The 16,988-nt window shown below is 39.9% G+C and overlaps 1 protein-coding gene across 1 annotated transcript in view; it reads left to right on the top strand.

Moving 5' to 3' along the window:
* The window catches only part of PIAS1 (protein inhibitor of activated STAT 1), a 63,370-nt gene that overhangs the window by 23,792 nt on the left and 22,590 nt on the right, over positions 1 to 16,988 (top strand). Inside the window, 2 exon segments of the mRNA XM_075713555.1 lie at positions 2,157 to 2,601; positions 16,446 to 16,530. Coding sequence (XP_075569670.1) covers positions 2,157 to 2,601; positions 16,446 to 16,530 — 530 coding nt within the window.

Below are 16,988 nucleotides of genomic sequence, written 5' to 3'. Positions count from 1 at the left end.
ACCCTGCTTTCTCTATACTTGTTTCTAACTTGCCTATACCTTTAAAAAATGGAAAACATCCAACATGTAGCAGGAGCTTCTCTGTTAGCTCAATTATTTCTTAATCCTCTGTGTTTTTTGCAAGCTGGGCCTATGAGTTTATTACAAAACAAGAACAGAGCGAAGCTGTGAGAGATTCTGGCTGTTCAGGAAGTGACATTTAATGGTGATGGTACCAGGCATTAAACCCTTCAGCTGTAACTACTCATTCTGTTGAAGAAATGTTTGTAAAGCATTATAAATAGTGTTTTTCCATGTTTCAAATCTATTTATTTCACTTTCCTTTCAGCTGTCAACACTTCAGATTGTAACTGAAATGCCTTATTCTTTTAAGACGTCTCCGTTTCTTACAAAGTACCTTCTCTGTTCTCATTAGTAGCTCCATGACAGTCCCATAGTTAAAAGTGTGAAGTAGGTTCTCAGGGTATTCAGAGAAAAAAATGCCAGCGACTCCTGTTACATCCAAAGTGTTTGTGGTAGTCTGCAGCAAGGTTATTCGGTTCTGTTGGCGTGGTTCAACAGAGCAGAAATTTTGTGGCAAATTTAGTTAAATCTGTCTGGGTGCATATGTCATTAAATGCACGAATTGTCTAATTTAGGGCTTTTAAATAACATGACCTGTTTCAGTATAGGGAAATACCTCTTGTGGACAGCTGTGCATTGAACATCTCTTGCAGGTGCCGGAGGTTTGAGGAATCGATAGGAGTTTCGGGCTGGTTTTGCTAAAGCTGGGGATAGCGTACTTTCTAATGTTAGCACTTCAGGTTTAAGAATTAATGGGAAAACAACTTGAGTAACGTATGTGTTCGAATACTTCATGCAGTTTGAAGAACGAGAGAGGATGGGAGCATTTGTACTCTATTTCAAAGATTGGTTGCAAATGCAGGTGCTAGTTTGGTTATTCATCCTTCAGTGGCTGGGAGATTGCAGAACCGTGACACGCTGAATTAGCTGTTTTGCTGCCAAATATATACTTCAAGTATTATTTTGAATGTGATCTTTTGGGATTGACTACAAAATATTCAGGGTATCTAATGGTTCCATACAGAAGATCCAGATAGCCAGTTGTGGCGATGGGTTCTAGACGTTTCACTTTCTTGTGATTTCTTGGGAATCCAAAATTCTGCAGGAATATCATTTCAGCGGGTGTCACAGGCCTTGTGATGGCGAACAAGCCACTGTCAAGCACTGAAAGAAGTTTTTGAATAGAAAGTAGGCTCGTAAGTTGACTTTCTGGCTCCTGCTTGACCAGCGGGGAAGTATTTAAGTGTGCACAGGCGATTGCTGGTTTCACTACTTTGCATAGTGTTTCTCTCGGTTCCTGAAGAAGTGAAACAGTTTACAAGTCTTACTAGTTTGATTCATTAGACCGTACTGGGAGACAGTAAAAGACTGTGTAAATGAAGATGGTAATTAATAGAAGGCAAAGTCCTACTCCCCCATCCAAAACAGAACATGCAGCTCTGATGTGAGCAGTAGGGAAATTGAATCGGAAGAAGTTTCTTTTAACTCGGTAATGATCATATGGGGCTGAACACAACTCAGATGATAAATTCTCTCTCTTTTTAACATCGGTCATTTCTCTCCTTTCCTTTGAACCTCTGTAGATTAGTTATGCTGCCTGACAAAAAGGCAGGGAGGGAGGAACTTGAAAGTGAAGTAGGGTTCCAGAGTTAGGGACTGGCCCAGCTTTTAAGTGCAAGTCCTGCCACTTGGATGTTGTCAATGTGTGACTTTTCATCTAGCTGGAAGCCAAAAAATTTGTAACACTAGAGATGCTAGCAGAACAGCAATTAGAAAATAGTTATGAGTACAAGCTTTATTTTGTACTTGCTGCTTGTCCTTATCTCTGTTTTTTTTACCCTCAGTATTGTTGTCCTGAATTGCGTATGGCAAATGGAAATCCCTTTAAAAATTGCTCGTTACAGACTTTGGAATTAGATAGAGCTGTCTCTGAACAAGTGCTGTTTTACTTTATATTTCAGATAATCAAGTTGGGAAGAGAGTGGTGGTGTGCCTTTAAAAACTGTATGCATAATGGGATTAAGCCACATTCTAATGTTAGCGTTTAAGATGCTGTAACTTGAATACTAATTTTTTGTTTTGTTTCTTTCAAGCAAATGGTTATGAGCCTTAGAGTTTCTGAACTGCAAGTACTTCTGGGTTACGCGGGGAGGAACAAGCACGGACGAAAACACGAACTTCTCACAAAAGCACTGCATTTGTTAAAGGCTGGCTGCAGTCCTGCTGTACAAATGAAAATCAAAGAACTCTATAGGCGAAGGTTCCCTCAGAAAATCATGACACCTGCAGACTTATCTATCCCCAGCGTACACTCGAGCTCCATGCCAGCAACTTTGTCTCCGTCTACCATTCCACAGCTCAGTTACGATGGCCACCCTGCCACGTCACCATTGCTTCCCGTTTCGCTTCTGGGACCTAAACATGAACTGGAACTCCCCCATCTTACGTCTGCGCTCCACCCTGTCCATCCCGATATAAAACTTCAGAAATTACCTTTTTATGACTTGTTGGATGAGCTGATAAAACCTACCAGCCTAGGTAAGGTTGCAAATGTTGTAATGATAGTTGAAGTCTTTTTTTGTCTGTTTAGTTGTTTTTTTTAATAGTAATGGATGAATTCAGCTACTAATGCAGCAACTGGTTAAATATTGCATCACAGCAGTGTTTAGAGAATTGCTATTTTTGGTAACTTTTGGAACAGATTGTTCTACATGGAGAGACGTCTTACGTAACACTCATTAGTTGCTTTAGCTGAGCCACTAAATATGGTTCAAAGATTTGTTATATTTCAGGGGTGAGTTTGACAAGAAGCAAACTAAACCTTAGAAAAAGGAAAAAACCTGTCTGCTTTCAGTAGTTTTAATTATTTAAAAAAACCAAACCAAAAATACCCTCGAATCCATCAAGCCCACAAAATCTTCTCATCTGTGGTGGGAAAGAATGCCAGGCTGGATTATTTGCCGTGATCCATTACAGCCCGAACGTCTGAGTTTAGGAAGACTTGTGGTTCCTTTGCAGTTGTGGCTACTTTTCTTTAAACTGTCTTTTGTATTAAGGTATAAATCACTTGTGTAGCTGCCGAGAATAATCTGATGCTTACAGAGCATTATATAACAATGTGTGATTTTTCTGGCTCTGACTCGGCGTAGCACTTAACAGCGTGGTTAACTTTTGATGCTCTTAAATACTGCTTAAGTACAATAGTCCTGTTGATTTCTGGAGGGGCTGCTTGCATGTTGGAACCTTCTGCTGTCTTGAAACCCTGGAGAAGATTCACTGCGAGAATAGCTGGTGGGAGGAGGAGGAGGTTTGTGAGAGTAGATACGGGGATATGGTGGGCGAGTGGAAAAAAATGTCCTTTGAGAAAGAGATCCCTTGTAAACAAAAATGAGCAGGTACCTTACATTAGCAGGCTGAACAGCTGCAGGGGTGTAGGAGGCCTGATAGCGAGTGGTGCTGGTGGTCTGCAGGCTTCTGAAATATGTCGCACAGTTGTTTGCATGTTTTTTTGTTTTCGCTGTTACAACTGAGACATCGAGAGAAAAACAGATAGCTTTTGATAATCTCATTTGCTGGTGCAGGTATTCTTTCAAGAGGTATACTGTATCTATTTAGCTTTAATCTAAACCCTAATTGATTAATAAGCATTCCAGGCAATGCTGGTGGTACAGATAATTAGGTACTTAGTATGTGTCTCATCACTTTTACATTATAAATACTTAAAAATAATGCTGTAATTTCAATAAGACATTCCAATGCAGGAATTAATGGCATGCATTTATTCCTAGATGTGGTAAGAACACTTTGCTGTCAGCTCCGTGTCTGACAAACCGGCCCCAAACGAAGGGATCATAATTCATGCTCTGTCATGTCTTCTTGCTTGAGGAGTTTATATACAATAGGATATTTTTTCCCCTTTGTGGACTCTGAGTGTCAGGGTAAGAAAATGGAAGTGGGTGAAATCCCAACCAGATACCTTTTTAAGCAGTCTCTGTCGTTTCCATTAACTTAAGGATATGTTCGGGGGTTTTGTTTTGCACGTGAATCCTGTCTGCAGATGTCTTTCTGTTTGTCTGAAGCAATACTATTAAAAAGCTTTTTTTTCCTTGTGCTTTTGGGGTAAGAGAGAGCCTCAGTGTCTGTGCATATGAGAAATGATTGGTTGTTTCCTTTTGTAGTGGAAAGTAATGTTGCTACAGATTGTAAAATTGCTAACTATAAATGTCATGGAGGTATTTTAGAGTAATAAATACATATATGTTAATGAAAAAACCTGTTGGATTAATAACCAGTGATGTGCAGCTTTATATACTTTCAAAACAACTTGGAGCAATTGTGCATACAGCTTAGGAGTTTTAAATGCAAGTATGGAGCAGGCTTGTATTAATTTTCTCCATTTAAACAGCTACCGATACTCTAACTAAAAAGTCTTCAATGATTTGATGAATATTTGCCCCAAATGGTTTGGGCATGCTTCTTGCCGCTGCAAACAATGTGCGTTTCCTCAAATGCCAAATTTCTAGGTTCCCTGGCTTTGTTTTCAAATGGCAGATACATTATTACAGACACTCAGACATCTCCTTGACATTTGGCCAGCGTTTCAACATCTCCTGCTTGCTTTTTGCCATCGGATTCCTCATGGGGTAGGGATAAGAAACTTTTGAATTTACCCTGTTTCCCTCCATCACAAGAATGAACTGATGACCTGATGTGGGGTTTTGAATAATTACCTCCCTGTTTAAAATGGAACCTACTGGAATAGAAAAAAATGTGCATGTGAGAGACAGAGAGAGAATGAGTGCGATCTCCGCTGATTTGAGGATCTTTACATTCTTCTGAAATGGTAGTCATTACGTAAAAGTTGGGCAAAGCACATCTTTGCACGTGATTCTCACTGGTCTTTTCCAAGTCAAGGTGGAATTGCTTGGATGGTTTGCTCTAGTAGTCTTCTGTCCCGTCAAGATGTGATTATTAATTTGAAAAAGAATAATTTGACAAAGCCTCGGGGAAGGGAGTTGCACAGCAGGGCACTTGAACATGCATTCTGTACCCAAATATTTTACGTAGGTGGGTAGTACACCAGCTAATGTGAATAACAGATAAGGAAATTAAATTTGCTAACTATTATTTTTAATGTCAAGAACAAAGGGAGGAAATGGATATTACCTTCTTACACTTGCTTCCTCAAAATGTAGCTCCAAACTGTGATTAAAATCCACATGCTGAGGGCTCGGGGGCTGGATTCATGGCAAGGGGGAAATGCAGTGCTTTATCCATCCGTACCCTTCTCACCAACAGCTACTGAGGACCTTTATTTGAGCGTGCCTGGCTGCAGCATGTGTGACAGGCTAAGGTTAGAAGGCTGTGGGCTAGCTTTTTTTCTTTTTTAACTTTCTCTGGCCCATACAACTTGTAGCAGTGAGTAGGATGCTTGCAGAAGAGCAGACTTGCCTAGCTAGTTGAACTCGTAAACTCAGCCTGTGCTACCTCAACCTGCTCTTGTTTGAAGAACTGAAAATAGCAGCTAGGCCGCGCCGACGGTGGGACTCTTCTCCTGCTGTTACTCTGCTCAGAGAGCAGAGTCTCTCGCTTCCTTCCGAGCATTTCAAGTGCACGACTCCTGCGTAGCTCGTTCAGAGCCGTGTGGCTAATAGTGACAGTTATGGTTACGCTGGCTGTGCTGTTGGGGAATGACAGCATTTTCTTTACTCCCAAGACGACTGTCAGTGGGCTCGTTTATCTGAGACGAAGGGATACCTGTCCATGTTCAGTGGAGCTGTCGAATTTGATCCATATTTTATTAGTCATCCTCACTGCCAAATTGAGAAAGCATCTATATTGGATGTTTTTGTGTACAAGCCAGCTAGGAATGCTCTGTATTCTCAAAATGTATGTTGGTGGATGAATCTGTACACTGAGCTCTCGCAGCGCTAGTGAGAAGTCTGAACACTCTGACCTATGGTTAACCACGATCTGGTGGCATTCTGTGACTGGTTTTTTTGGAGGAAAAGCTATCCAGTTTGGCCTTGATGGAATGTATGAAAGTTGCCTTATTCTTGTGACTTCTCTGTTGTTTTTTGAATAGGAGCTCCTATAAATAGGAGGATTTTGGTTGTTAGCTTCTCAAGTGGAGCTGCAGCTTTTGCTTAATTTTTCCCTATTTTCAGCCCCCAGTGCACAGACAGTGCTAATTGTTTTTTTTTTAAGCATAGAGCCAACTTTCTAAAAGTAACTTTTAACACACAGATAAAATCTCTTTTGTGTGGTGAAATGTGTTTACTATGAGATGAGTAACGAGCACCAAAATTCTGCCAGATTATTATGGAAGGGACATCAGATAGTTAAACAACATCTTAAAAATACTTCTTGTTACAGCATATGTCATTCCTAATTGCTTTAGCTGTGTAGTTGTTCCAAAAAACATTTTAACTAGGTTATGGGTCTTTACTTACCTGCGCGGGGAAATTAACCTTTTCTTTTCAGTTTAAAGGATTAAAGAGGCTGTGGGCTATGCTACTCTTCTAAAAGCTGTCTGAATGGCACACAGATGATCACCCTACAATTCATTTGCTGCACTTCAGGTTTAAGCGATGTGGAATGCAACATGGAAACTCGGATCTGAGCTGTGGAAATCGGGATTTTTACATGCAGGTCTCACCCTCCTGGAAAGAGGAGAACAAACATCAGGCTTTTTGGGGAGTCAGAGTATCACCTACAGAAAGTGGACCCTGCCTGCCAGGCTGCAGATACTGGCTCCATCAGGTGAAAGGAGCTTCCAATGGCTCTACTGAAGCTTGTCTTGATTTGCTTAGGTCTTAGTTTGATTTCTTAATCTGTGGACTCTAGTAACAGGGTTTCTCCAACAACCAGAATTTCACCCCTGGTGCCTGCCCTGAAGACTTACGTGCTTACTAACTAGCGTTTGTGCTTCTGACTTGCATTTACCTTGAAATTTTCTTTTTGACTGTGATTGATCATGGTTACTTGGACATGCTGCGTTCTTGAAGACAGATCTTCCAGCTGATCTCATCAAAGTCTTTAGGGTGACTGTAGTTCAAGGTACACCAATTAAACAATTCAGTGCACTTAGAAATCTAGGTTGAAAACTGTAAAAGTTTTGTTTGGCAAGTATTTCTCCCTTTCACATATCAGCAAGCTGATCTGTTGCTGTGTGCAATCAGTATCATGGTTTATGTGAAAGTCACGCTTTTACTGTCTTCTGTGTTTGTTATTTTTTTTGAATGTACTTTGTGGGAGGAAGTTCAACAAAACACTATATTCTCAGCTCGGGTTTGAGCTTTCTGACTTCCGGCTCTACAGCTTTTAATTGTGCAAGAATAAGTTGAAATATTAGCGCTCTCTTGTTCGTGTGCTGTAGCTGAAGTAGAATTACAGTGCACTTAAGCTGCTTTTTTTGGCTTCAACTTGTATTTGCATTTGGTATGCTTCAAGTTTATGTATGGAGAATCTTTCCATAGTCTAGAGTCTGTTTCTTTTATGTATGAGAGAGTTTTAACCAACTGGGTAACTCTTGCGCTGTAAGAAAAGGAGGATAGTTTATTACTGCTCACTTCAGCTGATTGCTCAATCTCCTCCTGTGTAGAACTGAGATCACCCAAATTCCAGGACCTTGCAGGATATGGATGTTTTCAGACACCGCCGCTCTGATGTGGGTGGATCTAGGAAGCCACTTTGCTTCCCAAGATCAAATTAGGCTAGCTTTTTGATAATTGATTATTTGATAAGGAGTTGATAAGCTCGATGATCCTTGTGGGTCCCTTCCAACTGAGGATATTCTATGATTCTAATTAAAGCTTTTAGTAGCAGGAATTACAGCAAACCACGTGGTTGATTCAAAGCATGCGAGTAATCCATTAATAATCAGTGAACCAATCTAAGCTTGGAGTGCTATCCCTTCTAAGTGTTCGGAGGGCTTGAGGCCCAGCAGTGGTGCTCACATAGCATGAGAGAGGAAGCTGTGCTATTGCAATATGTATTTTTCAAGATTTCCTCTTGCAACCAAGATGCTGAGATCACTTAGTAGTTGTTGGAAATGCTGCTGGGACTATGGGAGTCTTCAGTAACTTGGAGTCTTTTAGAGATAATTTCATCTCCATGATGGCTTTTAGAAGAAGATGATACGGGTTGTGCTAATCCTGGTAGAGAGCTTAGGAGGGACTCTGTTATCTAATCATGAACTTTAAACTTAATTAGCCTTATAAAACTTGCTACTTTCTTGTTGAGAGTGAAAATACGCTAGAAGCAGGATACCCTGTGCAGGGATGGGGCAGCACCAGCTTTTTAGTACTGCTCATTTGAAGTGTTTAACTGCTGTCGGTGCTCTCTAAAATTTTCGAGCCTGAATGGCAGCAATTGAGTTCTGGCACGTATATTTAGGTGTCTAAAGAAATCAAGTGACTTAACTTGAGTACGGAGGACCCAGTGATGTTCCTTCCCTCTGGCAAAATGGTGGAACAGATGTGCAATGGAGATCTGCGGGCCCAGGACGGGGTGGCGAGAGGAGAGCTGGACTAGGTGGGTATTGACTCCACAGGGGCAGGTTGGGAAGGCAGAGAGTTCTGGCACTGAAGGTCAGCGTGAAATTGTCCCTTAATACTTACTGTAGGTCTTCAGAAATGCTCTAATACATGACTGATTAAAAAAAAAATCAAACATAAATATCTGTCCAATTGCACAGAGTTTCCAGCTGTTCTATTCTGTTTATACAACGTATCAGAGAGAGTTATAAAATACGTAATATTTATGAATTAATTGTAGCCCTGGGAGTATTTCCAGGCTATTTTCATATATATATATTTAGGCACTATTTCAAGTAAGCTCCTTCGTGTCTCTTTACTCCCTGCCTTTCCCACTCCCAGTGTAGCTCTGCCTGTTCCTTCTGAGTATTAACTGTTAAAAGCTTAAGTCGAACAGAATCTAAAAACAGTTTGAAGTGATAAACGCAGCAGACCGACCAGCACCTGAGTTCAGTTTTTCATCTGGTTTAAGCTGATGAACGTGGCGTTGTCACTTCACAGTAATACAGTGTATTTGTGAGCGTAGTGCAGTTGTAACCCATGGAAGTGGGTTAAGAGCTAGTCACTGCTGTCGAGCAAAGAACCATTTGTATGTTTACTGAGATGCTTCCTTTCAAGTAGTTTTGAAGTGTTGTGAAATGTGAAGGTTATGCAGCATCAGTTGTGAGAGGTGATTGAAGTGAGGTGAGATGGCCAGGATGTCACAGCAAGCAAGTGACAAAACAGAAACGGGAGTCTGGGGCTTCTCGTGGTGCTGGATGTGAGCTCGGGGTGGCTGAGCTCCTTCCTGAAGCCCGTGGCTTGTGCAGGGTGTGCTGGGCTTGTGCTTGCCCTGCTCTTAGACAGCCGGCACACAGCTGGTCAGGGCGTCGGGTCCAGCTTTGGCCTGCTCCGACGTGGCTCTAGCGATTAGCAAGAGGCTTTTCCTGCCTTCCAGGGGAGAGGGTGGCTCTCCGAGGAGGAGTCTAGCTGGGACAGGCCTGATGTTGCACGCTACGAATGCAGTTAATGGGTAGCAGGAAATCAAGGGTATGGTGAGCAGTCGTTTAAAAGGTACTGCTGCTTGATTCCAGAAGACGTCAGGAGCTTGGTGCTAAGAGGTTGTGGTTGATAGAAAGGAAGTGTTTATGTATAAACATTTGCCTTACCCAGGAACTTCGTAAATTGTGGTGGTTTTAAAAAGGCTAATGATGCATCCCGAGATGTTGTAGATCCCCCATTAAGGTGTATCCTCTCATCGTTTCTCTCCCACGTAGCTGCTTGGTTCTGCTTATGTACAGCTATTGCAATGTACGGTACGCAGGCGTCTGATCTCGCCTCCAAAAGCAGTTGTATAAATGAACCTCATCCAGGACTGATACATGGTTTTGGACGAGCTACATTATGAGGAGCTATGTGTATGCAGTATTGTGTTACAAAGTTCCTGGCTTCTGCTGCAATTGAACATAATTCAAAGCCCGTGTCAATTTTGCCTTTTAAAAAGGTAAACTTTTTCTGTGCCTTAATCTAAATGCAGTAATTTTGGTCTAGCTTGGAGGCAGTGTATTAAATTTTCAGCAGCGATATGTGAAAGAGGATTGGACATAAATTGATACAATGCCTTCTGTTGTTTAAAAGAAAAAGCAAGATGCCTGTGCTTGCAACAAAATGAGATATCTTACCTAGCTGGGGAAGATAAGCAAGAATTATTTATGTGTTGGGTTGACAACTTTTACAATGTTTAGGTTTTTCTGGCTAATACTTTGACAAATTTAACTGATCAAAATTATGTACTGTATTAGGTTAGTGAATAACCAATTAGACATCCCTTGTTTATCTTACAGCATTTAGCAAAAATTTGCTATAGTCCTGGTACTCTTACTTAACGTAACTATTTTTGCCTTCGGAAATAAACATGATATTATTGGAACTCATTGGTAATAGGCCAGTTCAATGGCAGCTCTTCTTGTGGCCTGAACTTAGGTAATTACTGCAGTGGAAAGTGCAAGTTTAATTTTAGTCCAAGTATCTTTGTGTATTAGAAGGTAATGTATTCCCTTCACTGTTTAATAAGCTGCACTTGGTGATGATAGATAGAAAAGATTAACCTTAGTATATTGGCGGTATGATGGTCAGCTGCAGTTGCATTAGGAAGCACCACCACCTCAACAATGCGATAACGTAAGATTCATTAAAGATTTTAAGGTATCTGTTCTTGAATGGAAATTCAGAGACTGGCTTTTTTTCTCAAGACAGCAAGAGGTATTTTGCTGCAGAAAGATTGTGTGGCTATTTTTAGCCGTGGGTACTGGTGAGGTGGAACAGAATATTTTTAGAGCTGTAGAAAATGCAGCCACTTGAGCTGGGTTCTTTTTTTCACTCTAGCGCTATAGGGTTTTTCCAAAATACAGAATAAAATTGGTAGGAAATGGTTTTTATGTATCATTATTACTACTTATGTAGGTAATATATTCATTGTCTATATACACACACACATATGTGTATGTACATTCATACAGAATTTTAAGTGTTTTGGTTCTGTGAATGATACTGTCACATTAAAATAGTTTTTGCTCAAATTTTGAAAACTCATTACTCGTGAAATGTTTAATGAAATATACAACAAGCAAGGCATAAGTGGGTCGCTCTCACTTAATATATACCAATCCCATGTGCTGTTTGGATCATTACGTGGATGAGGTAAGCATGAAATAATTCAGGAAACTGTGCTGATAGTGAATTGGTAGAAAGAATAGCTCTGAAGAAGCAACTCTGCTCTGTAATGTTTTTGCAGTGTTTTAGGCTCTTGAGTGTGTTGTACTAAAGTTGGGGACCTGCAGAGGCAACGGACCTGAGCTTGTGCTGGTTCTTAATAAGCGTAGGTGCGTGTTTATAAGAAAATGTGGATTTTGTTCATTGCCTTTCCTGGATTTAAGCTGGATGAATGAAGAAGTAGTAAACACTCCCTTCTGCCCGCCCCGCTTCAGCTCCCCCTCAAAAATGGTGAGATTCCGGTAAGATGACAAGTGGATTTTTATATGGCTTGTCTGAAACTGTTCTTGTTGACACCCATTTAATTACATAAGTCTCCTTGAAAAGCTTTTTATTATACTTTCAAAACCTGCCCTTTCAAATCTCTGAATTATTCAGGAAATTTTTTAGCAGCAAGGTAAAGCGATGCTTGTGATTCATGTTTGGGTTTTGTTTTTTTTTTTTTTTTTAATTACTGTGCCTTTGTTCTTTATATGTAAATTTTAAAACATTAAAGAAGTCCATTAGACATTTGTGCATTGTACCTCCTTTCTGAGATTGCAAGAGAGACATGGTCTATAAACCGCTCTTGACTAATCCTCCAAGCTCTGTACCATTCAGGGAGCGCTAAAGAAAAGGTTATAAAATTTAATAATTCATAGTTATGGGGGAAAAAACAAAACAAAACCCAACCCCCCGAAAAACGTTCCTGGCAACTTTCTTAAGAATGTTCATATTAACTCTGTTGTCCTGGCTAGATTCCAGCTTTATTAGATTATAAATTCTATTTTAATCCACTCGGTTTTCAATTGGAGATCTATTTTTGCCTTTCTTTTGTTAAATAATAATAGTTGCTAGCAGGGCATGGTTGCATGTTTCTAGCCATCAAAATGATTTTCTTGAATAAAACTATATATTTGCATATTTCTGGTTTTAATCATGCTCCAGAACTTTAAAAGTAAATGATGTGCTCGACTTGCCAGGATCTGTTTGGTGTTCCTAAACACGGCAGATGCACCAGATGAATTAATAAAAATCTGTTAGCTTTTCTCTACTCTTAAATTCCATATTTCCAATGTCTCTTCCTGAGAAATCTGAAGTCCTTAGAAGTAGGGGCGTTTGTAGAGTCATAGATGAGCTTGGAAGGCTAGTATTTAATAGTAAAGCTGCTAAATTAACTCTGTTTAATGTGTTCTGTTGAAATTTTCATGCATCGTTTGTAGGGTAAGTAGATCTAGAAATAATAGATACGGATATAAAAAGATTGTGCAAAACCATATAGGAGAAGATTAGAGAAAACCACAAAGGAAAAAAAATGTATTTCATCTCCCTTGTAGAGGATGCTTTTGGCTTTGTATGCGGCATGCCCCCCTTCCTCCGAGGCAAGCCCCGGACCCCGCCGTGTCCCCCGTCCCCCCACGACAAACCCCTCCCAGCTTCGGTTTGCAGCAGCGCAATAAGCGGGCAGTCGGTTTTCAGGTACGGTCAACAGGGTCTTTATGAAAGCTGTTGACTTCTCCTTTCCGTATTTAAGTGGCCTCTGCTCGGTTTTGCAGCTGGAGGGTGTATTTGGCCCTGCCTTCCTTTCCACAGCCTGGCTGGCGAGCGGCAGTAGGGCGCGGGGAGCCACGCGGGAGGTTGTCCTGGTGTGCTGGTGTTAGCCGCTGTGGGATCTGAACTGAAGGCTAGAAAATGGCAGTAATGCTTTTAACCACCACAGCCCTCGTAAAACTTCACTGTGCTTTCCGTCGTGATAGCCTGGTATTTTCACTGTTGTTCCTGGCTTCTTTTACAAGTCGTTTTGTGCCTGGGTTAAACTGACTGTGTGTGTTCTTTGCATAGTTTGTTCTCGCCATTTCTTAATATTGTGCTGAACGCAGAGATTCAAATCCTGTCCTTATACTTTGCCGAGATGTGCCTGTTCCTAAAGGTTAGACTTGTTGTAGCACGCGCTGATTTGGGCAGTTGGTGTTGAAATGGACTCTTTTTCCAGTCGGGAGTTACAAGTCCAAGGGGCAGAGCTGCATCCTAACACTAGTTCAGGAGTCTGGCTGCAGCTCTCTCTTAGTTTAGAGTAACGTAGCTGCTTGTCCGTCTTCCTCCGTCTGCGCTGCTCAAGCTGTCAAGAGTTCTGAGCACTTTTGATTGGCTTTTGCATCACCTTTGCCTAATTGGCAAGTTGTTTCTTCCTTCTCTGCAGTTTGGCCACGCTCCCGTGGTAATCACAAAGATTGCTTGTACACAAAAGCAACGTATTGAAAACACGGCGTGTGTATATTAATGCTGTTTTACAGCTAAGAAAAGATCAAGCCGCATGTGATGAAGTACATCTCTGATCACTGGGGACCATTGATCTGTCAGCTCGTAGACTTTTGCTTACAGCTACTAAGACGAGGGCATATGAAGTTAATAGCCAGCATAAGAAGAAATGCTGGAGGCCTTTTTGTTCTTAGCCTAAACTGACAGTGTTAAAACCAGCCAACCAGCCAGGCTCCCCTCGACCCCAAAGCCTTCCTCCTTGCCTTTTTCATTTTAGGTGGATTCTAGTTAAGAGTAAATTCATTAGCTGTAACGTGCACAACGCGGTTATTCGTAATGCTCGGATTTCTGTGGTATTTTACCAGGCAGGAGTTTGAAGCGGCTATTTCTGTTGCAAAAATTTTTGATTCAAGCAGAGGCTATTTACTGTCTTTTAAATGTGCTAGAACTATAGCTCGTGGAGAAAACTGGAATTATGGAAGCTCCCATGCCAGCACTGAAGAATGTACTTTTTCATTTTCTGCCAGTTTAATGTATAAAGCTTTAATTTGGCCAATGAGCATGATGAAACTGAATATAGAAGTTAGAAACCCACTTTTCAAGATCACATATCATTGTTTAGGAACAGTAGGTCTTGCATTAATACCACCTAGTAATGAACAGAGGAAAAAGGATTGAATTTTGGGACCTTTGCTGTTTTGCTAACAGTTACTTTGCTCCTCCCTTCTTTCTAATGCTTGCAAAAATATGTATTACCTGCTTGCTTCTTATCTTTAAACTGAGGATGCTACAAAACCAAAACAAGCAAAAAGATGAGCAGCTGAAAGGGAAGAAGATTGCTTGGGAAATTTGAGTTTAGACTTTTTCTTTTGATAACTGCTGTTTAACTTCTTTGGATAATTAAGTTTTAAATGAAGGTAGCCTTAGTTAAATGTTCAGCAGCTTTGTTCTTCAATTAAAGGTGGTGGAGTTCACAACAAATGTTCGCAAAGACCTTCCAGAACTTCTCTGATAAAGCCAGAACTGACAATTTCTAGGGTAAAGCAAGTAGTATGTGGGAGGAAAAGAAAACCAATAGATGAAGACCACCTTTAACCGTGTTAAAAATATGAAATAATAACTTGAATTCATTCAGTTCTGTGGTCTGCAGTGCATTATTTAACTTTGCTAATTCATCTTTTGTTGATTACAGTATATAATTCTGATCTTTCAATTTATATCTAAAAATAGCTGTAAAAGTATATTGAAGACCTATTATTGTAACAGATTTTCATTGTTAATTGTATGCATTGTGTTTATATTTCCTGCAAATTCTTACATGGTGATAACATGAGTGGCTGTCATCTTAAGCCCTGCGTGTTTCTCACTTGAAGAAATGTAATTGGAAGTGCATTAAAATAAAAATAGATGTTGATACTGTAGGCATGAGTGTCTAGCTAAACATTAACTTGAGGCTGCAATGCTGCACCCTAGCCCAGATGGTGCTTTTGGACATTACAGTAGAAGTTATTATTGGAAAAAAAGGAAATATGCACCTCAAAATAGAAAAAGTTCTTTATGTAACTTAATGCTTTTAAAAAGATTTACTATTGCTAGTATTTTCACAAAAGTTGCTGTTTGGTATCTATTACCTATTCTTGCCCATCTAGCTTTAGAGCAACTGATAATGAGCTGCGTGTGGTGGTTGCATATAAAGTAATAAAATGTGCAGAACTTGTAGCATTGTCATACAAGAAAGATATAAATGTAATTTTGTGAGATTGCTGCTGTTAATATTTATACTAAGTCAATGTCTATTCTATTGTTGGTTCCAACCTACCACATGCTGTTTTTAACAAAATATCTGAAGTATCACCCTGAAGTATTCACTCATCTGTCACTCAAGGATGAGTCAGGAAGTGTATTATAGTGAAAAAAAAAAAGAGATAAATTTATCGAGTGTTTAATACACAGTAGAGTTATTCATAGCCTTATAAAATTATTAAGAATAATGAAATTGAATAGCAAGCTTCTTACAACTTTCACTTCAGTGCATGTGTTGATGAGCATGTTGAACAGTTCTCTGGGGAGATGCTTCTCGGTTTTGTTGTTTTTCTTTTGTTTTTTTTTCTTTTTAAGCCATTTTCATTGCCATTGTGTATGGTTCTGCACTGCAATGGTGCCTGTAGCCTGGTGAAGGGATGAGTTTTAGATAGAAGCACTCTTTCGGAGATGTTTAACATTACTTGGATTTTCAGCAGGTGCATTCATTCTTAAGTACTGTTTGTTTTGTCGTGGAGCGCTGTGGCGCAGAGTTGAAGGACTTCAAAACCAGATTTCATCCCTGCGTACCGCATGAGTCGTTTGCACGTTATATATTTGGTGCATTTAACGCCATAAAATACCTTACTGAAACGTGAGAAGTTGCATGTGTTGTACTTCTCAGTCACTCTGTATACTTCTACAGGCTAATCCGTGATCTTGTGCATTAAAGGAAATAAAAAAGTGGTTGATGAGAATTCCTAAGTGGTTTTTTTTTTTTTTTTATTTAATATCAAAGAACATTTAGCGTTACGTTTCCATGACCGATAGAAAGTCTTGAGCTGTTTTGTCTCAGCTTTGCTGTTACCGGTATCACTTTTTTTAATGTCTACCTTATATGCGTATAAAGTTTGTTTATTGTATTTTAATTTACAGGAGGGTTTAAATGGCAACTTGTTGGCTCTAAAATTGTTTACAGAAATAGATGTGTGTCATACTATTGGGCTTGCTATAAATGTCTGTATATATATGTAGACACTTCAATGAAAGGAGATTGTTCTGTTAATTACTCCCTATTTGCTGCTTTTAAAGTGATGATCTCTTGTTTTCTTCTAGCATCAGATAATAGTCAGCGATTTCGAGAAACCTGCTTTGCATTTGCACTGACGCCACAACAAGTGCAGCAAATCAGCAGTTCAATGTGAGTTTGATCAGTAATACAGTATTTAAATAAAAATAAATTAAAGAACAAACTAGCTCACCGTATCTTTCATTTTGAAATGTGCTCTTAAAGAACACAGGTGTGCGTGTACTCTTCCGGGGAATTCTTTTCTCCTTTGTATGTAAGCTGATGGAGAGGAAAAGGGTGAGGAAGAGAGAATTAAATACCACCACTGCTGGGGGGAGTATTGGGCAGGTTTCTCTTGTACTAAGCGCTGTACAAACACGTAACTCTCTGTTCTGCAGCCCTTTCTCGCCATCAGTCAGATCCTTTGTCAAGTTCTATGTTTATTCACCATAAAGATGTACTGCATAGTGACCTATCAGAATTTTCTTTGTAGTATAGAAAAGAAGGGAAACGGTAGAGGTCAGATGAGAATGTAATTGATTCATTTACCTTGAAAAATAAAAAGTGTACCTTTTAGTGTGTCTTGAGAG

Source organism: Pelecanus crispus, chromosome 7 (genome assembly GCF_030463565.1).
Source record: "Pelecanus crispus isolate bPelCri1 chromosome 7, bPelCri1.pri, whole genome shotgun sequence".
NCBI classification, from domain to species: domain Eukaryota; kingdom Metazoa; phylum Chordata; class Aves; order Pelecaniformes; family Pelecanidae; genus Pelecanus; species Pelecanus crispus.
Note: the sequence above shows the minus strand (reverse complement) of the source record. Positions and strands in the feature narration are given on the sequence as shown.